Below are 21,150 nucleotides of genomic sequence, written 5' to 3'. Positions count from 1 at the left end.
GGTATCTCCTATCTGGAGGGGAGATGAGAGGGCAGAGGGGGTCAGAAGCTGGTGAAATGGACACGAAAAGAGAGAATGGAGGGAAGGAGCAGGCTGTCTCAGGGAGAGAGCAATTAGGAGTATATATTAAGGTGTATATAAATTTTTGTATGAGAGACTGACTTGATTTGTAAACTTTCTCTTAAAGCACAGTAAAAATTAAAAAAGAATGGGGCTCTAGTAATCTTGTGAATGTATTTTTGAGCCCTAGCACTAGTTGTTAGTTGTCATGGAGTCGGCCCCAGCAACCTTAGGTATAACGGAATGAGACATTGCCTGGTCCTTCAAGATTGTTGATATATTTGAGTCCATCGCTGTGGCTATTTTATCAATCCATCTCATTGAGGGTTTCCCTCGTTTTTGGTGACTCTCAACTTTACCAAATATAATGACCTTTTCTAGCTATTGGTCTTTCCTGATGACATGTCCAGAGTAAGCAAACATTAGAATCTCCAGTTATCTACTGAATAGAAGCGTTACCTGTATAGTCACTAAGGTAAATGCCGTCACTCTGATCTTTTTCATAGTTCACAGAAGTTCCAACTAGTCAGGGAACACAAACTACTCTTCCTCTGAGTGATCTGCATTCTCTCCCTCATTCTATGTCTCCTCTCATCTCCAGCTGATAGAACACAGAAAATCACTAATATCTTCTAGGAAAAGAACTTTTGCACATGCTGCTGTTAGGAGCATAAATGGATATAGCCAGCCTTTTCTGGAGGGCACTTAAGCGGTATACATGTATGAACCAACAGTTCTACTTTTAAAAATTTATCCTAATGAAATAATTAAAAGTATGAAAAGATTTATTTTTAAGGATATTTATAATAGTAAAAAGCTAGACAGAAACCAAATGTCAGATAATATGTTTAATGTTCTGAACATTTTTCATTGTTCTTACAGTGTGACAAAAATCAGTGTTCTGTTGGTTTAGATACCTGGAATTTATCAAATTTTTTTGAGATTAATGAGCTTGGACTGGAACATTGCATGATAGAGAAATTTTATTTCTACCACAATCATAGTAGGCAAATAATAAATGTTTGTCGTGATGAATTGAGTGACATTTGGCCTACTTTGTCTAAGAGAGAATTGAAAATTTATATGCACCTCTCTCCTATTTCAGGAGAAAGATGTGGCAGTCTGCTCCCATAAAGATGACAGCCTTGGAAACCCTATGGGGCAGTTCTACTCTGTCCTATAGGGTCACTATGAGTTGGAATCGACTCAGCAGCAGTGAGTTTGGGCTCTGCTATTTAGCTATGATATTTAGCCATAGAAGTAGAATAGAGTTCCAACAATAGGGTACAACAAAAGTAGAAGAGGTTAGTAGACACTGCTAAAGAAAACATGGGAGATATAAAATAAAAGCATCTATTTAAAATGTAGCACTTAAGCACTACACCACCAGGGTTTCCTATATGGTCGCTATCAGTCGGAATCGACTCGATGGCATTGGGGTTTTATTTAAAATGTAAAGAGTGTAAAAGCAATTTGAGAATAAGAAAGTTTGTGTATATATGAGGAGCCGTGGTGGTTAAGAGCTACGGCTGCTAAACAAAAGGTCAGTGGTTCGAATCCACCAGCCACTCCTCAGAAACCCCAAGGGGCAGTTCTACTCTGTCCTACAGGGTCACTGTGAGTCAGAATCAACTCAGCGACACCGGGCTGTGTAGTGGGCGTATATATGAATATGCCAAGAATAGCCGGATGTTTGGGATGTTTTTGTGGTTGTTTATTGTTTTGTTTTGGGTGGTGGTTTCAGAATTACAGCATTTTGTTTAGTTCTGACTAGAATTTATGCATGCTTATGATTGGTAATTAAGATCCAGGAAGATATAAAGAAAATAAAAATTGTTGATAATTCTACCAATCAGAAATAACTACCGTCACCTTATTCTAGCGAGTTGTTCTATGTTTTTTTTCAATATACGCTGTTTTATATTTTACTTTTTTCACTAAACCTATAACCATTTTTGGAAGTCCTGGTGTTGTAGTGGTTAAGAGCTGCGGCTGTTAACCAAAAGGTCGGCAGTTTGAATCCACCAGGCACTCCCTGGAAACCTTATGGGGCAGTCCTACTCTGTCTTATAGGATCACTGTGAGTCAGAATCAACTCAATGGCAACAGGTTTGGTTTGGTTTTGGGTAACCATTTTTGCATGTAATGGAAAAAATTTGTATATACCATTATAAAATGGCAGCGTAGTGTTTATCTTATGGGTCTACAGTAATTTATTTAATCATTTTTCTCTTATTGATCATCTAGTTAATTTTCAAGGAGCTCAGTGGTTAAAGTGCTCAGCAGCTTACCGAAAGGTCAGCACTTCATACCCACCAGCCACTCTGCAGGAGAAAGATGTGGCAGTCTGCTTCCATAAAGATTTACAGCCCTGGAAACCTTATGGGGCAAGTTCTACTCTGTCCTGTAGGGTCGCTATGAGTTGGAATTGACTCAACAGCAGTGGGTTGCTTAGTTTCTAGTTTCTCACTCTAAAAATAATGTTGCAGTGAGCATTTTTATATGTAAAACTTTATTAATATTTGGAATGATTTCATTGAGACAGATTCTTAGAAATGGAAGTAACAGATTAGGGAATATAAACATTTCTGAGGTTCTTGATACACATTGCCAAATTGCTTTCCAGAAAGGATTTTATCAGTTTACCTTTTTACTAACAATGAATTAAATCGTCTGTCCTCTTAATATCTTTCAGCTTGGTAGACAAAAAATAGCATACCAGTATTTCAATTTTTAATATTTTAATTTTTAAGATAATTTATATATCTTGCTGATTACTGGTGAGATTGAATGTATTTGTCATTTATGTTTCTTCATATGTTAATTATCTGCTTTTGTCCTTTGCTCATGATTTATGTGTATGCTTAACAAATATTTGTATTTTATGTATCATATGCATGTTTATTTTTAACGGTATTTTATTTTAAGATGCACTTCCTGAAGGATTCAGTCAGGAATTTGAAGAGCAACAACCTAAAAGTCGGCCAAAATTCCAGTCTCATCAAACACAAGCCACTGTTTCACCTCCCGTGCAACCTAAAACCAGAAAACAGGGAGAAGATTCTAAGATTAAGGTAATTTAAGGATTAAACATTTAAAATTATATAAAGTCAGAATGAAGCACATGTAGTAGTAGTTCATGAGTATAAATATTAGGTTGCAATAACATTTTTAGGAGCCCTGGTGGCACAATGGTTAAGTGTGTGGCTGCTAACCAGAAGATCAGTGATTTAAAGCTATCAGCCACTCTGCAGGAGAAAAGAGCTGGCAGCCTGCTCCTGTAAAGATTACAGTCTAGGAAACCCTATGCGACAGTTTTACTGTGTCCCACAGGGTCGCTATGAGTCAGGATCGACTCAATGGCACACAACCATAATAACAACAAGCATTTATACTTATTAAAAATAACTAATTGGTTTGTCAAAACTCTTGTCACTGTCTGTGTTGTTTATCTATTATATAACAAGCCACTCCAAAATGTAGTAGCTTAAACCAACCAACACTTAATTATTTCTTATGATCTGTAATCTGAGCTGGGTTCAGCTGAGCAGTTCTTCCATCTGCTGGGACTAGAACATCCAAAATACCTTCTTTACTCACCTGACTAGTGCCTCAACTGGGATGGCTGAGATAGCTGGGGGCTGGCCAAGCATCACCCTGTGCACATGGTCTCTTCACATGACTACCTTGGGTTTCCTCCCAGTATGGTGGCCTCAGGGGGTTGGACTTCTTTACATGGCATCTGGTTTCCAAGAGCAAGTATTTCAAGATGATAAGCTCCCATGTATAAATTCTTATTGTGCCTTGGCTTGTACGACTCTTGCTAATGTCCCATTGCTTGAAGCCAAGTGCAGGATGGTGTGAATACTAAGAGGTGTAATTCATTAGGGCATTGAACTTAAATACCCTGCATGTCACAAGACATCCATGGAAGCATCATCCTCATAAAGCCACTGTTTTTTTAAGGAATAACACTAGTTTTTAACAGTTCTCCTTTCATTCTTTTTTGCCCCTTTATGTAAATGTATTCTTTGGATTCTGCAAGTTTAGACTTCTTAAAGTAATGTTGCATTCAATTCATTGGCTCTTCACTGAACAATGTAGCTTAGGATATTTGAGGCTTATGTGTCTGCTGTCTTAAAGTGTAAAGAGCTTAAAAAGCAGTGACACTTGATGATAGTTTTGACATCTTGTTCTAACTTTGGTTTTTTCAGATATTTGTTTTCTCTTTCTAGCCAAAAAAGGAAGAAAAAAATACGGAAGCTAATATGAAAGAATGGATTTTGAGGTATGCTGAACAACAAAATGAAGAAGAAAAGAGTGAGAATTCTAAAAGTTTAGAAGAGGAGGAAAAATTTGACCCTGTGAGTAGAAATGGGTATTACTGTAGGCTTCTGGTTGGATTTTCCTAGGCAAGATATTTAACTTTTCTGAACCTTAGTTTCCTCATGTAAATTGGAGAAATACTTACCTCTAGAGGTTGATGTGAACATTAAACAAGATAACATTTAGAAAAGAATTTGGCACAATGTAACTTCTAAATAGATGTTAGTTACATTCCCCCATATTTAAAGAGATAATCATTAAATATTTATTCAATCATTATTATGTGTAAGGAGTATGCCAAATTTTTTGGTAATAAGGAAGTAGACACATTGCTTTGATACAGTGTTAAGCGAAAAAAGCAAGTTATGGGAAGAAAATATTTATAATACATATATCTGACAAAGGACTTCTATCCGTAAGTATATGAAGAACTTTTAAAAGGACAACAGACTCTTCACAAAAGAGGTATATGGATGGCCAATAAACATGTTAAAAACATGTTTAACACCACAAGTCACGGCAACAGTTTTGGTTTGGTTTGATTAGTCATTAGAGAAATGAAACTACAATGAGACAGCGCTATATATACAACAAAATGAGTATATAAAATTAAAAAGATTAGTAATACCATGTGTTGTAGCACATGGTATTGTTGTGAACTAGAACACTCGTACATTTTTTGTAGGACATGGTGCAACCACTTCAGAATACTATTCGGCACTTTCCTGTAAACATAACACTTACCATGCCAAAAAATACCCATTGCCATTGAGTTGATTTTGACTCATAGTATCCCTATAGGACAGAATAGGACTGCCCCATAGAGTTTCCAAGAAGCAAATTTGAACTGCTGACCTTTTGATTAGCAGCACCACCAGGGCTCCCTACTTACCATGTGAACCAACAGTTCCATTTGTAAGTATTACTGAAAGACATGAGGACGTATGTCCACAAAAAAAAAAACTTTTACACAAATGTTCATGGTAACTTTATTCATAATAGCCGAATACTGCAAACAACCCAAATGTCTGTCAACAGGTGGATGGATAAACAAATTGTGGTATAATTCCATTGCATATTATCTACAATGTAATACTACTCAGCAATAAAAAGAAACCAACTACTGATACACAGAACAACATGGAAGAATCTCAGAAACATGCAAGAATGAAGCCAAACGCAAATGAGTACATGCTGGATGATTTCATTATGTTAAATTCTAGAAAAATGATCTATGTAACATCAATCTATACTGACAGAAAGCAGATCAGTAGTTGCCTGAACCTCAGTGGGGGCAAGAGATTGACTATAAAGGATTATAAGGGAACTTTTTGAAATGATGAAAATATCCTATATCTTGATTGTGATGTTTACTTGGGTATACACATTTATCAAACTCATTAATCTGTACACTTGAAATGGGTTCATTTTATTGTAAGTAGATCTTACCTTAATGAAGCAACAGATGAGGGCTTCAGTTTCTTCGCATCCTCAGTAACACCTGTTGTTTTCCATTTTTTTAATCACAGTAGTCCTAGTGGGTATGAAGTGATATCTCATTGTGGTTTTGATTTGCATTTCCCTAATGGCAAGTGCTCCTTAGAAGAAACAAGGATGGTGAGACTTTGTCTCACATACTTTGGACATGTTATCAGGAGGGACCAGCTCCTGGAGATGGACATCATGTAAAGTAGAGGGTCAGCGAAAAAGAGGAAGACCCTCAAAGAGATGGATTAACACAGTGGCTGCAGCAATGGGCTGAAACAGCACAGATTGTGAGGATGGTGTTTCATCCTGTGGTACATAGGGTTGCTATGAGTCGGAACCAACTTGACAGCACCTAACAACAACGACAAATGACACTGAGCATCTTCTCATGTGCTTATGGGCTATTTGTAGTTCTTCTTTGGATAAATAGCTATTCAAGTCCTTTTGCCATTTTTTAAATCAGGTTGTTCATCTTTTTGTTGTTAAGTTGTAGTAGTTCTTTCTATATTCTGGATATTAAACCCTTATCCGATATCTGCTTCCCGCAAATTTTCTCCCAATCTGGAGGTTGTCTCTTCATTTTCTTGATAAAGTCCTTTGATGAACAGAACTTTTTGATTCTGATGAGGTCTCATTCATCCTGTCTTTTGTCACTCATGCTTTTGGTATCATATCTAAAGAGGCTTATTAAAAATTAGGTCCTGAAGTGTTACCTCTATGTTTTCTTCTAAGAGTTTTATAGTCTTTATTCCTACGTTTAGGTCTTTGATCCATTTAGTTTTCCTGTAAGGTGAGAAGTATGGGTCCAGGTTCATTCTTTTCTTTAGGAAATCCAGTTGTCCTAGAACCATTTATTAAAAAGACCATTCTTTCTCCACTGGATGGACTTAACATCTTTGTCAAAATTAATTGATCATAGTTGTACAGGAGAATCAAAGGTTTTGATACAGTATATTTACCATTAATAAACTAATCTTTCCCTTCTCTTCATTTCCTCCTCATCATCTTATTTGGAACAGAATGAAAGGTACTTGCACCTTTCAGCAAAACTGGTGGATGCAAAGGAACAAGCAGCTACCTTTAAACTGGAAAAAAACAAGCAAGGTCAAAAAGAGGCTCAAGAAAAAATAAGGAAATTTCAAAGAGGTAAACACTTTCAAATTTTTAGACGTGTAAATCTAATTGTCCTTTCATTATTGGCCTTCGTGAGATACAGTTTGCCTTTTTTTTTTTTTTTATTCAAATGAGTCTTCTGTAAAAACAGTGCTTAGTTCTCGGGCCACACAAAACAGGCAGTGGGCTGGGTTTGGCCTGTCAACCAGCTTTATATCCTTGATTTGTACCATAAAATACCATATGCATTCAAGAAGAGGTGGATATAATTCCGTAAGTGTTTATTTCTAATGAAGATGTTTTTCCAGACCTACTACACCTGTTAAATAAGTTACTGTAAACATTTTAGCACATGTTGTGAAAGTAAATAAATTGCCCCTGACTTGCAGCACAGATTTCTAGCAGGAATTGTTGAATAATTGGCTACACGGAAAAGGAGAAATTTTAACTGCTTTTTAAAAAATAAAAACCATCTTTGCGAAGTAAAAAGGCATAAGAAACATTTATAAAAATCATCTTTTTTCTTGGTAGAAATGGAAACCTTAGAAGACCATCCAGTATTCAATCCAGCCATAAAGATTTCACATCAACAGAATGAAAAGAAAAAACCTCCTTTGGCTACAGAAGGGGGAAGTGCTTTAAACTTTAATTTATTTGAAAAATCTGCAGCTGCTACTGAAGAAGAGAAAGGTAAAATGAAAGGAAATGGGTCCAGAGTGTAATTTGTAAATTTCGTATATGTAGTTGTAAAATATATGTTACCTTCCATTCTGGCGAGTTATATAAGCTGGCGGTAAATTTAGGCTTCCACAAGCTGTCTTGGAAAAGTAATGACAATTATGATAACTTGTCTAACATTTTGTAATTTCGTGTGTATTGCCTTATCCTCATCTCTCTCCAGCCCATTTTCCGTATTCCTGCCAGAGTTATCTTTCTGTAACACAGAACTAAATGTGAGTTTTCTGTTAAAAATCTTTAATAATGCCAAACCCACTGACATCAGTAACAAATTTACACCCTCTTATATGGCCTTCAAGATCCTTTGCAGTCTGCCATAATCTACCTTTCCACCTTATTGTTGACTCCTCCCAACTATATACTCCAGCCACATCATTCTTTAAACATATGTTGTTTCATGACTCCATGATTTTGCTCATCGTATTACCTACTAATTGGCCAGCTTTTCCCTCACCTCAAGGCTCAACTCAACAGGACTGCTTCTTTAAGCCTTTCCTAACTGCTGCCATGCCATCAGATACAAGTCACGGTGTGCCTCATTGTGGGCCCATGTAGATTATTGATACAGCTAGTGTAATGTTTACCAGGCTATAATATAGTTAATCTGACACTAAACTGTCAGTTCCTTTAGGGGTATGTCTTATTCATCCTTAATTTTTAGTATTGACCCAGCTTGATGCCTCATGGGATAGCTACTCAGTAAATGTTTGTTAAGTGAATCTAGATAGCTATAACTTTATTCATTCTTTCAACAAATATTGAATCCTTATTGTGTACAATGTGCTATGTGTACAATAATGAACAAAATAGCATAGTCTCAGCCTTCTTTTGAGTTTACAGTTTAGAAGGGAAGATAAGCTGGCCTCTAATAATAGATTAACAAGGGAGTCTAATTTGGATTGGGGAGACCTTGCTTATTACATTTATTTTGAGATCTGACAGATGATTAGGTATTAGTCTGGTGACGAGCTGTAGAAAAGAACCTTCCAAGCAGAGAGACAGCACATCAGAAGTCTAAGGTGGGAAGGAGCTTAGAACAGCCCTATTCATCAAAACCTTCTGCAGTGATGAAAATGTTCTATATCTGCACTGTCCAGAGTGGTAGCCACTAGACAAATGTGAGTACTGAGCACTTGAAATCTGACTAGTACAAATAAGAAACTGAATTTTCAGATTTAAATAGGCACATGTGGTTAATGGCTACTATATTGGGCTAGGCAGGCTTACAGCATTGGAGGAATTGACTGATGGCCAGTGGCTACAGCATAGTGAGCATGAGGGAAAAGTGACAGGAGATAGGCGGAGATGAACCTCGGTAGTAGTAAGGAATTTGGACCTTATTTTGTATGTAACAGGAAGGCATTGAAGGTGGTGGTGGTGGCAGCTGCAGCTGTTAAGTCGAGAAATGACACCTAATTTATATTTTTTCAAAAAGATTGCACTTCCTGCAGGGTAGCCTGCCAAACATAATTCAGAGTATTCTAAATAATATATTGCATGGGCAGTATCTTAGATATTCTACAAAAATACATGAGTTCCTCAAGATAATTTTTTAAAAGATTCAGGATTTTCCATGGTTCTATCCAGCAAAAGGATTTCCTTATATCACGTACAGAAGGGCAAGCCTTTCTATCTGTCCTTTCTTCTAAAAGTGCTTTTCCCAAAAGTGAGGGTACTTTGAACATTCAAAAGAGATTTTATATTACTACATGACCATTTTTAAAGAACCAATCTTTGTCTGCCATTTTAGATAAAAAGAAAGAACCTCATGATGTAAGAAATTTTGACTATACTGCTCGAAGCTGGACTGGAAAATCTCCCAAACAATTTCTGATTGATTGGGTCAGGAAGAATCTTCCCAAGAGTCCAAACCCTTCCTTTGAAAAAGTTCCAGTAGGTAGATACTGGAAATGTAGGTATGTTTTTCTGAATAACTGAATGAACTTTTGGAAAAATGTAAGATAAAAATCTTTTTGTTTCCTTGAATTAAGTAACTTGGCTGCTAACCCCCAGCTATTCCTCAGGACAAAAGACCTGGCAATCTCCTGTAAAGATTATACCTTAGGAAACCCTATGGGGCAGTTCTCCTCTGACCTGCGGGGTCACTATGAGTCGTAATGAACTCAACAGCACACCTTTAGGAAACTCTCGAATTCCACATCTCAGGTTGACAGTGCTTACAAATTATCATCTAGTACAATGCCTTCCATGAAAATATTTAAAAGATTAATGTAAATTTAAGTTCAGTGTTAATAAAATTCTGACTTTTTTTACTTCATCAATTTTATTTTAAAGTTTATTTTTTTGCTTCTTTGTAGGGTGAGGGTAGTCAAGTCTGAAGATGATGTCCTGGTAGCATGTCCTACAATTTTAACAGAGGATGGCATGCAAGCTCAGCACCTGGGAGCTACTTTAGCCCTTTATCGTTTAGTGAAAGGGCAGGTGAGACCTTTTACAGCTAAATTCTTCAAAAATCATTTGTGAAATAATGGATATACTATATTTCAGAGGTAAAACTATCTGCATGTAGAAGGTAGCATTTAATTTTGGTCTTCTGTGCCAAGATTCTTTGTACTGAGTGCGTCTTCACTCAAAATTTTGGCTTCCTATTACCTCTTAACATAGCTTCCTCTGCTTCTTAGACTAGAGATTAGAAAGACACAATCTGATTGGTTAGCAGCCGAGCACTTATCCACTACACTACCAGGACTCCTAAAAGATTTGCTAGGGTGATTGAATTTAGGAGAATTTTTAAACAGCTTCTTTTCCTCTAATGTTATATTAATTTTTCAACTTAAAAAAATTAGACATTGGTTTCAGTTTTAAATTTATTTTATATTAACTATAAGCTTCCAGTTTAAGAAAAGATTAAGTACTATTGAAAGAAGATCTTTAAGAGAATACAATGCTAGTTTTGAAAAATTGGGATTGTCAGCATTTCCTTTTCAACAAATGTGTCTTGTGTATCTTATGGAAAATTAGGACCACTGAAACTTTTAGGCACTGATTAAGTAGAAGTCCAAACATTCGTTTTTTCCAATTTCTGCCAGTAAAAGCTCTTTGTCTTTATTTCCCTTCGTTTTGCAAAGTAAGGGATCATAAGCTGAGCCTACTTGATAGAAATGACTATCATGTGTCAGAGAAATAATTGTGGGCTCTCTTATAGCACAGAATTAGGATAATGCAGATTTCCTCCAGCGTGGTTCATTTTTTGACCTGTAACATTAGGCAGCCGCGAGAATCTCAAAGGAAACTTTGTAGTAAGGCTCCAGTACATTTTAGAAATGCTTTATGGTTCATCTACATATTATATAGCACCATTGCAGGAATAAATAATAATAAACATTTATTCAATAGTTTACTATGTTCCAAGAATAAGCACTTAAAAAAAAAAGCACTTAGCTTGTATTAATTATTTAGCCTCACCATACGCCTATGACAGAGGTACTATAATTATCCCCATTTACAAATGCAGAAACTGAGACAAGGCTTAAGTTCCTTGCCTAAGGTCATATAGTTAGCAAGGCTAGAAGCCTGAGTATGATATGCTTTCTATAAATTTGCATCTATGAGTCGGAATCGACTCGACGGCACTGGGTTTCTGGGTCATGTGCATGTACTTTTTATAATAACCTCCTAGTTTAAGAGACGTATTAATTACATTGAATATTTTCCTATCCAATAGTTAATGAAAATAATGCACTGCTGCTTTTTTCCTCTGCAGTCAGTTCATCAGTTACTGCCTCCCACTTACCGAGACGTTTGGCTAGAGTGGAGTGATGCAGAAAAGAAAAAGGAAGAATTAAATAAAATAGAAAGCAATAAACCACGTGATCTTTTTATTGCCAAACTTCTGAATAAATTGAAATTTCAGCAGCAGCAACAGCAACAACAGCATTCTAATAATAAACGAGAAAATTCTGAAGATCCTGAAGAATCTTGGGAAAATTTAGTTTCTGATGAGGATTTTTCTGCACTGTCCATGGAATCAGCAAATGCAGAAGATTTGGAACCTGTCAGAAACCTCTTTAGAAAGTTACAAGGCACATCTAAGTATCAGAGACTTCTAAAGGAAAGACAACAGTTACCTGTCTTCAAGCACCGCAATTTGATTGTTGAAACTCTCAAGAGACACCGGGTAGTGGTTGTGGCAGGTGAAACAGGGAGTGGTAAAAGTACTCAGGTGCCACATTTTCTATTGGAAGATTTGCTTCTTAATGAACGGGGAACAAGTAAATGTAACATTGTCTGTACCCAGCCCCGAAGAATCTCAGCAGTGAGTTTAGCGACAAGAGTATGTGAAGAATTGGGCTGTGAAAGTGGTCCTGGAGGAAGGGTAAGATGCTCTTCCTCTCCACCTTAGTAAATGGTGACATTACTCACCTTTGCTCTTGAAAGCCAAATGGAACCAGCATCATGGATGAATTTTGGCTATGACTGATTGCTCAATAGCACATTTCAGGCACTCTTCAAATGTTTTCTTTGAAAGATATGGTATTATGTCACTGTCCTTCATATGAAAAGGGTTATTAGCATTTCTGTCACTAAAATTCTCATATAAAAGAAAAAAATGTATTCACTTTGATAATTGAATATTTGAATATGTTACATACTACATTAAAAATAAGCATTCAAAGAATTTGGACAAATATAAACTTGACTCTGATATCATATATCTCAGATTTTTGTAAATTTTTTCTGTGGGATGTATTCCTAAGAGATTTTCAGTAATTCATTTCAGTGAGTAGAAGGGGGATAGACTGTAAAAGAAAATGCTAGATTATTTTCAAACCCTGTATTTAAAAAAGAAAAAAAAAAAGCAAAAGTACTTGAACATCTTTTGTCATGCATTTTGCCATTCAAGCAAACACAAAACTGGCCAAGGCTTAACCAGAGTGATAAGATTGGTTAGAACCAAATATAGTGAATTCCCAGTTCATGTAACTCAGCTTAATTAGAATTTGAATTGTTCTTTCTAGATGTGGTATTTAGTATTTTTATCTCTATCCTTAAGATGGGTACCCTTTCATTAAAAAATTTTTATTTAGCAGATTTTCTGGATTTCTCTCGAGGATTAAAAGACACAGTTTCTGCCTTAGAAGGGACATAAGTTAAGGGGATGACAGACATGTACACAAATGAAACAAAGGAATGACTGAAGGGGTAGGAAAAAATGTGATGGGAATAGATGTGGCTTCTGGATTCCCATTAGGAATCACTGGTATGGGATCAGCTGCTCTTTAATGGTGGTGAGTCTTACCAGGAGCTTGGTAGGATAGTAGACCAGATTGTGGGAGCTGCTATAAAATTCTGTTTTTGAGTACCTCAGTAGTTCATGCCAAGATAACTTAAGAAGAAATTAATTCAACATTTATTAATGCTTCCTAATCAGATTAATGATACTTGAAACAAATTGAACAGCCTTCTGTCTCAGCATCTTAAAAGGAACAAAGATTTTTTGTTTGTTTGTTTAAAATTACCAAAACAATTTTTACAGTTTTCTGTAACTGAAGACCATGGAAAAATTAATTTTGATAATGATAATAAATTGCACCATGAAGATTTATTTAAACTGCTCCACGTATTAGGGAGATCAGCACCTGTGCTTCACTTAGTAAAGCTTGTTTCCCAGATCATTTGTGAGAAATTAATCTCAGTTTTGTGTTCTCCCTTCAGAATTCCTTATGTGGTTACCAGATCCGAATGGAATCTCGAGCTAGTGAATCTACCAGGCTACTGTATTGTACAACAGGGGTTTTGCTAAGAAAACTTCAGGAAGATGGTCTTCTAACTAATGTGTCTCATGTTATTGTAGATGAGGTGAGTGGATTCTCTAGTTGTGTCCAGATTGGTTCTAAAGATTTTGGTATTAAAAAGATGGTACTAATACTAGCTAACATATTTTTTGGTGCTTTATAAATGCCAGACACTTTACATATAATAATTTGGTTAATTTCCTCTAACAGATACCTCATATTATTTAGATTTGATTTAATAAATATTGTATAATTCATTTTATATACTCGATACCCTTCTAAGCACTTTGTGTATATTAGTTCATTTGATCCTCCCAGCAACCTAGAGAAGTAGCTATTATTATCTCTATTTTACAGTAGAGGAAAATGAAGCACAGAGAAATCAAATAACCTGCCCAAGGTCACACAGTAAGTTCTGTAGCTGGGAGTTCAAACACAGACAATCTGGCTCTAATCTGTGCTTTTAGCAGTACACTGTTTTTCAGCTTCTACATTTAGTTGTTAAAGGATCTTCTCTAATTCTTACCAAAGACAAGGAATTTTCATCCATAAGTCATTTTCTTTATAAGACATACCTCTTTACCATTGCCACTGAGTTGATTCTGACTCATAGCAACCCTACAGGACAGAGTAGAACTGCTCCATATGGTTTCCAAGGAGAGCCTGGTGGATTTGAACTGCCGACCTTTTGGTTAGCAGCTGTTAATTCTTAACCACTACCCCACCAGGGTGTCCAGATATACCTCTACTTGAATCATATTTGAATGTACATTTAATTCTGCCTTACGTTTCACATTAGAATTACCTTAAATGGCATACTAGCCTAACATAGGTAAACTGATTTGCTTTGTACCTAATTTTTCAAGAAGACATACAATGTATATAACATTTCTATTATTTAGTTTTTTAATTTTCCCTGATATAACATTTTATGAATATCTGTTAATTCATTAAGTTCAGAAAGCAGTAGTGAGAGTTTAATCATGCACTGATTTTTAATTAATAGACTACATATAGCCCAGGCCTAGATGAGTTATTTTAAGTTAGAAAACACTAGACATGTAGAAAGGTAGAAAAATGAAAGAAATTACAATATCATGACCCAGAAAAAAATCAATGTTAACTTTTAATTTTATTACCTTCCATTATTTTTGTGTATTTTGTGTTTATATATGTGTATATTTATTTTCTAATTCATCCACATAATTAGATATCCTGCAAAAATGTGAGTTTTTAATGGCTTTTGTGGTGGCATATAATTTGGATGTCCCACAATTTATTTAACCATTTTCTTATTGAATGAGTTTAGGTTAAGGCAATTTTCTTGACATCATAGTTTTTTTGTAACATTCTTAATTTAAATATTCTGACATTTTGGTATGTTCTTTATCCTGATTTGGGATTCACAAAACATGGCTACAGTATATATATAACATACCTGTTCTTTGTAAGATAAAAAATTTATAAAATAATCTCATTACTATTTTGGTAATAAGTGGTAGGAATTAATTTTTATATAAGAAATCTTTATTCCTTAATAGAGGAGAAAATTATACTATTATCACTAAGATATCAAAGAGGATGGTTGACTACCTGAGCAGGCCCATACAGTAACTGCTTCTCGGGGATCACAATTGCAGCTTTGTATGGCCAAATCCTAGATTTTATCAGTATCCTCAAGGGTCAACAGATAAGACAAAATGATAATTCCCCTATTTATTAATGAGAAATTTTTTTACTGCTAAGTAAGCTGAAGTATTTATATAAACCAATCAGTAAGTTCTCTTAGAATCCCACATTATTACCATAAAAGTGCTTGGTAATTATAGATTAGGATGAACCCTAATTTAGAAGTCAGACCAACTTCAGGAAGCTGTCTTCATTGATGGTTTAGTATTACCAGTCTGTAGATGTAATGTACGGAATTGTGCTTCTATATAATACCATCAACCTCTTGAACACGCAGTAAAAAAAGCCCAGTGATATTCATCATCAGGTGGAATGTAAGGAGTCCGGAAAGAGAATTCATTGTATTACCCAGGATTCTCTTTATGAAGATGCTCAGGATATCACTCTTCCTTTTGGCCTTATTAGGAGTAGTTGTTTGGTTTGTTTTATAGTCACAGTGTGAATTCAGTAGCTTTTCCTGCTGACTGCTAATAAGCTTACAGCCAGGATTTTTGCTCACCTATACGAAGTGTGGAAACCCTGATGGTGTAGTGGTTAAAGAGCTACAGCTGCTAACCAAAAGGCTGACAGTTCGAATCCATCAGGCGCTCCTTGGGAACTTCTGTGGGGCAGTTCTGCCCTGTTCTATAGGGTTGCTATGAGTCAGAATCAACTCAACAGCAATGGGTTTGGTTTTTGGTTATACCAAGTGTACTTAATAATATGTAGTTTTATTAACTCTATTGTATGCTCAGTCCTTATTTTTACCTAATTAAATATCTTGTTTCCAGTTTTGCTTTCCTCCATTACGCTCTTCACGTGCTTGTGTTGGAAGAGTATAACATCCTTTTTCCTGGACAGTGATAGAGACCCTGTTAGCTTCCTACTAACCATCTCTGCATTTTCTACACAGTCAATAAACCATCCATCTTGTAATAGACAGTACAGTTTTATGTAAGTGTCAGAGATTTAGGAGCCACTCATGCTTCTGAGTGAAATTTGAGAGATAACTATAATCTCGTCAGCCACACACTTGCAAACCATCTCCTAAGTAGAGTCCTACTATTGTGGCTAATCTTGTCCATTATATACTGATTTCTTACTGACTTCAATTTTGGAGGATGACGTCATTTTCAATTCTGAAGATCTGCCTTATATGAAACTTATAGATTCTCCCTCCCTACACCCTGTACTGACTATGCTTGAATATTAACTTTTAGTAGATTTAAGTGATTGTTTAAGATTTGTTGCTGTTGTGACATCAGGTCGATCCCAACTCATAGCAATCCTACAGGACAGAGTAAAACTGCTCCATAGTGTTTCCTAGGCTCTAATGTTTACAGAAACAGATTGTCAGGTCATTTCTCCTCTGGAGCGACTGATGGGTTCGAACCACCAGCCTTTTGGTTAGTAGCTAAGTACCTTAACCTCCTTTTAAGCTTCTTACTAGACGTTATATATATTTTTATATCCCTTTTATACTAGGTTCATGAAAGAAGTGTTCAGTCAGACTTTCTACTGATTATCTTGAAGGAGATTTTACAAAAACGTTCAGATCTACACTTGATTCTAATGAGTGCCACTGTGGACAGTGAAAAGTTTTCTACATATTTCACACACTGCCCTATCCTGAGAATTTCAGGAAGAAGTTATCCTGTTGAGGTAAGTTTTCTTTATAACGTGTACCTAAGCAGAAACTGCATTACCCCCAGGGTGCTGCAAGTCAAGAGAGGACAGTCTTGGGAATCAGATGGCTGGTGCTGCTCTGACTGAGGAAGGGAGGGCATGAGAGAGGATTCTGTTGAAAGAGACCTGAGAGCTAGACAACATAAACCACATTTCATATCAGAATCACTATATCCAGATTGAAATTGGCTGCCTGGCAACAAGGAACTCCTTTTTTACTCACTCCTCAAATTTAAGATTGTCCTTTTTCCAGCGTCCCTTTCTACCTATTCTGTTCTTAATGCTTACCCTTTTGATTCAGCAGATAAAGACTGCTCTTTTAACCACTTTACACATATAAAAATGAACATCATGATGTAATTTGTGCCGAGACTTCTAGGGACAGACTCATCTATCAACCAAGTTCTTCATTCCCAAATAAAGCTAGAGGGGAGAAAAAAAAAAAAAAAAAACTTTTTCATATTATATTAAACTACTGCTTAGTGACATTGAAAAGGTGACAATACCCTTGTTCTCCCTAAAATGGCATTTACGGAAAGGAATTTGAATTCACCCACTTGTATGCCTTGTATGCAGGTTTTTCATCTTGAAGATATAATAGAGGAAACAGGCTTTGTATTGGAGAAAGACTCAGAATATTGCCAGAAATTTCTGGAGGAGGAGGAAGAAATAACCATTAATGTTACAAGCAAAGCAGGGGGAATAAAAAAGTATCAGGTAAAAAGAAAACATCTTGAAGATATGCAATAATGATATCCAGGGCATAACCTACAATGAAAATTTAAAATCATATGGCTGACACAGTGAACTCAAGCATAACTTGGTAGAAGAGGAATAGATATGATTATGAGCAACTTTCAAAGATCATTTCTTGAATGTTTGTTTCATAGAATTGTAGTCTTTGGTTTGTGATATTGTAGTTGTCGTCTTACACCATCCCGGGCCATGTAAACACACACAAAAAAATCAAGGAACATATAAGAAGCAATTTTATAACAATTTTGTAGCAATGAGTAATTATTGAGGAATAAGTATGTGCTGATTTTCTCTTTGTCCCAATACCATAGGTGGTCAGGATGGGACAGGTCCCAAATCTAGATCCTTGCCATTGGCTTTCTCAGGGCCTATGGCCTGGCAGGAGCCACCCTCAGCTCCACATTGAAGCTGTCCAGGGCTAGTCAGTTAGTCCTAAGGAGTTAGTCTCATTGCATGTTGTTAAAAATAGCACAAAAACTATGTTATCTTACATTTTAGCCAGCGGTAGGAGATCCAGCATATATTTCAGACATGTATCCAATCTGATGGAAGTACAAAGTTAAAGTTACTTTATCTTTTAATTGAGCAAAATAAACCGAGAAAGCAAAAACTAATCTTGCCCTAAAACTCCAGAGATAGAATTTAGAAACTAAAGAAAGACTTCAGAAAATTACAAATATTTCAGAAGAAATGACTGAAATTCAGCAGCCAAAGTAGAAGGCAGAAAGGATGAGTCAGGTATAAACTACTTATTAACGTTTTGACCTCTCTTGGCCTGTGGCTGCTGTTCAGCTGCCACAGAATGATGTGTATGTGACTATAATGTCTCTCTTCAGTTCTCTTTAATCTAGCATGTGCATGCTCAGATAAAAAGGTTTAGCTACATTTAAGGGCTGGACGAAATTATAGGAGATATTTAAAATTTCATACTTTTTCCACTGTTAAAAATTGCACTCTTGCTGGGTTTTAACATTAAAAAAATTAGAAAAATAAAGATTTGAATGAATGCAAATATCTCCTTTTTTTTCTTATAAAAATAAATATTTTTGTTCAGCTTTCTCTGACTGTGTTTCTGTTAGGAGTACATCCCAGTTCAGACCGGAGCAAGTGCTGATTTAAATCCCTTTTACCAGAAGTTCAGCAGCCGTACTCAGCATGCTATTCTCTACATGAACCCTCATAAAATCAATCTGGATCTCATTTTGGAACTTCTGGTATATTTAGGTATATTTCTGTTCCTAAAATGTCTCCATTTGTTTTGACAAAGCTTTTCTTCTTACTGGAGATGCTTTATTAATATTTTATGTGGTGTTCTATATCTCCGTTCTTTTGAATATTGTATCTTCTTAAACATTTCAGACAGAAGTCCCCAATTCAGAAATATTGAAGGAGCAGTACTGATCTTTTTACCAGGACTTGCTCATATTCAGCAGTTGTATGATCTCCTGTCAACTGACAGAAGATTTTATCCTGAACGGTAACTACAAATTTTCATTATATTCTCAGTGGTTTTAAAACAGAAAAACATTTGGTACGTTAAAATTCTTGATGAGAGCTTTAGAAGACTTTTTACCTTTAGTTAAAATTGCCAGTGATGCCTGATACATGCTACAATATGGATGGAGCTTGAAGATATTATGGTGAGCAAAATAAGCTAATCACAAAAGGACAAATACTGTATGACCTCACTTAAATAAAGAGACAAGAAAAGGCAAATGTATAGAGACCAAAGTTTATTAGTCGTTACCAGAGATAGGAGGGAGGAGGGGAAGGGGGTGGTTAATGGTGATGGAAAAATTGCATTGATTAAGGGTAGTGTTGCACAGCTGATTATTGTAATTGCTGTCAGTAAGTTGTACACCTGTAAAAAGTTGAATTGGCAAAAATTGTGTGATATATTTACAATAATGACAAAAAAAAAAAAAGAGTAGCTGCTGAGGCTGCCTATGTACGGCCAAACACCTTATGGGATTTGGTTCCTTGATTTGGAGGTTTAGGTTCATGGTTTCATTGGACATCCCAGTTAATTGGCCTAATAACGTGTTTAGTGCTTCTGCTCTACCTCCTAGTTTGTTACATAGTGCCTGGGGTCTTAAAAGCTTGCAAGCGGCCGTCCAAGACACGATTGATCCGTATTCTGGAACAACAGAGGAAGAAGGAGAGCCAGGAATAGGAGGAGGTTATGGGGTGTGTGGCTAATTGCCTCCATGAATAACTGCCTCCTTTCCCATGAGATCCAAAGAACTGGATGGTGCCTAGCTACCATTGCTAAACATTTTGATCAAAGATTCCGTAAAAGAATCCTGATCAAAAGGGGGAAAATATACAACAGAATTTCAAATTCTCATGAACTCTATTCATTCTGGAGTCATGGAAGGTAGATGAGCCCCTGAAACTACTGCCCTGAGATAATCTTTAAATCTTAAACCAAAAATATCCCCTGAAGTCATCCTAAAACCAAACAATAGCTTAGCTTCAGTAGTAAAAAAGGTTTGCCTTGAGCGTTATGCTCTTCTAATAACTATCAGTACAGGATCAAATTGAAAACAGCAACTCGAAAGATTAGATAGGAACCTCAGGGGACAGTGAGTTTATGTTAACTGAGGAGAAACAACTCAGAAAAAGAGGGTGAGAACTGTTACACAACTCAAAGAATATAATCCCAAACCCAAAATCAGTGTCCCTAAATTGTACATGTCGCAACTGTTGAATTGGCATATGTTTTGCTGTGTATATTCTCAACAACAAAATAAAGTTTAGAAGGAAAAAAAAAATTACCAATGGTGAACTAAGGTGTTTTTTTGTTTTGTTTTTTAAGACATTTTTATTATAGCATTTTACATACTGAAAATTCTTAGGTACTATATCTGTATTCTATTTTCTTACTGTGATTAAGCAGAGGGAATCTTGCGGTTAAGAATAATATAGTGACTCCCCTCCTACAACCCACTGGATTTTGCAAAACACCAAGGCTGCAGTTGATTACCCATATATACTGAATCAGCTGTTGACTATATCTGTTTTGATATAGTTTATTACTGCTGTCATGATTATCACTTCAACCTAAGAACGTTTTTAAAAATTCTTAAACCCTATATTCCATATTATTTATTCATATTAAAAGTTTTCTCTATGACAAGTATTTATGGGGATTCATTGTACCATTCTCTGAACTATTGTGTTTAAAATTTTTCATAATAGAAATCTTTAAAGCTGCTTTCAATTTGCAAATAAATTTTGTTATTCTTTGCAGTGCCTTCTAAAGAGAAACTCTTGCTAAGAACTATGATTTTAACTTTCAGATATAAAGTGATAGCTCTGCATTCTATTCTTTCCACTCAAGATCAAGCTGCAGCATTCACATTTCCTCCTCCAGGAGTCAGGAAGGTAAGATGCAGTACAGCACATTTGTATGTGATCCCCCTGAGACTATGCCATGGAAGAGTTATGACTTTTATCATCGTTCACAGTTGTCACTATTAAGTTCCTTATAGTGCATGGCAGACTCCAGCTTTACATGATCTGCAGCTTAGCATAACATGAACCCAAAATTACAATT

The 21,150-nt window shown here is 36.0% G+C and overlaps 1 protein-coding gene across 1 annotated transcript in view; it reads left to right on the top strand.

Annotated features, from left to right (window-relative positions):
- DHX29 (DExH-box helicase 29) overlaps positions 1 to 21,150 on the top strand; it is a 56,609-nt gene that overhangs the window by 14,203 nt on the left and 21,256 nt on the right. Inside the window, exons 5-17 of the mRNA XM_049863760.1 lie at positions 2,989 to 3,134; positions 4,296 to 4,424; positions 6,894 to 7,020; positions 7,519 to 7,677; positions 9,476 to 9,641; positions 10,044 to 10,167; positions 11,450 to 12,061; positions 13,402 to 13,545; positions 16,635 to 16,811; positions 17,412 to 17,552; positions 18,671 to 18,815; positions 18,951 to 19,068; positions 20,894 to 20,978. Of these exons, the coding sequence (XP_049719717.1) occupies positions 2,989 to 3,134; positions 4,296 to 4,424; positions 6,894 to 7,020; positions 7,519 to 7,677; positions 9,476 to 9,641; positions 10,044 to 10,167; positions 11,450 to 12,061; positions 13,402 to 13,545; positions 16,635 to 16,811; positions 17,412 to 17,552; positions 18,671 to 18,815; positions 18,951 to 19,068; positions 20,894 to 20,978 (2,273 nt within the window). The remainder of the gene's footprint in view (positions 1 to 2,988; positions 3,135 to 4,295; positions 4,425 to 6,893; positions 7,021 to 7,518; positions 7,678 to 9,475; positions 9,642 to 10,043; positions 10,168 to 11,449; positions 12,062 to 13,401; positions 13,546 to 16,634; positions 16,812 to 17,411; positions 17,553 to 18,670; positions 18,816 to 18,950; positions 19,069 to 20,893; positions 20,979 to 21,150) is intronic.

Source organism: Elephas maximus, chromosome 2 (assembly GCF_024166365.1).
Source record: "Elephas maximus indicus isolate mEleMax1 chromosome 2, mEleMax1 primary haplotype, whole genome shotgun sequence".
In the NCBI taxonomy this organism is placed as follows: Eukaryota; Metazoa; Chordata; class Mammalia; order Proboscidea; family Elephantidae; genus Elephas; species Elephas maximus.
Note: the sequence above shows the minus strand (reverse complement) of the source record. Positions and strands in the feature narration are given on the sequence as shown.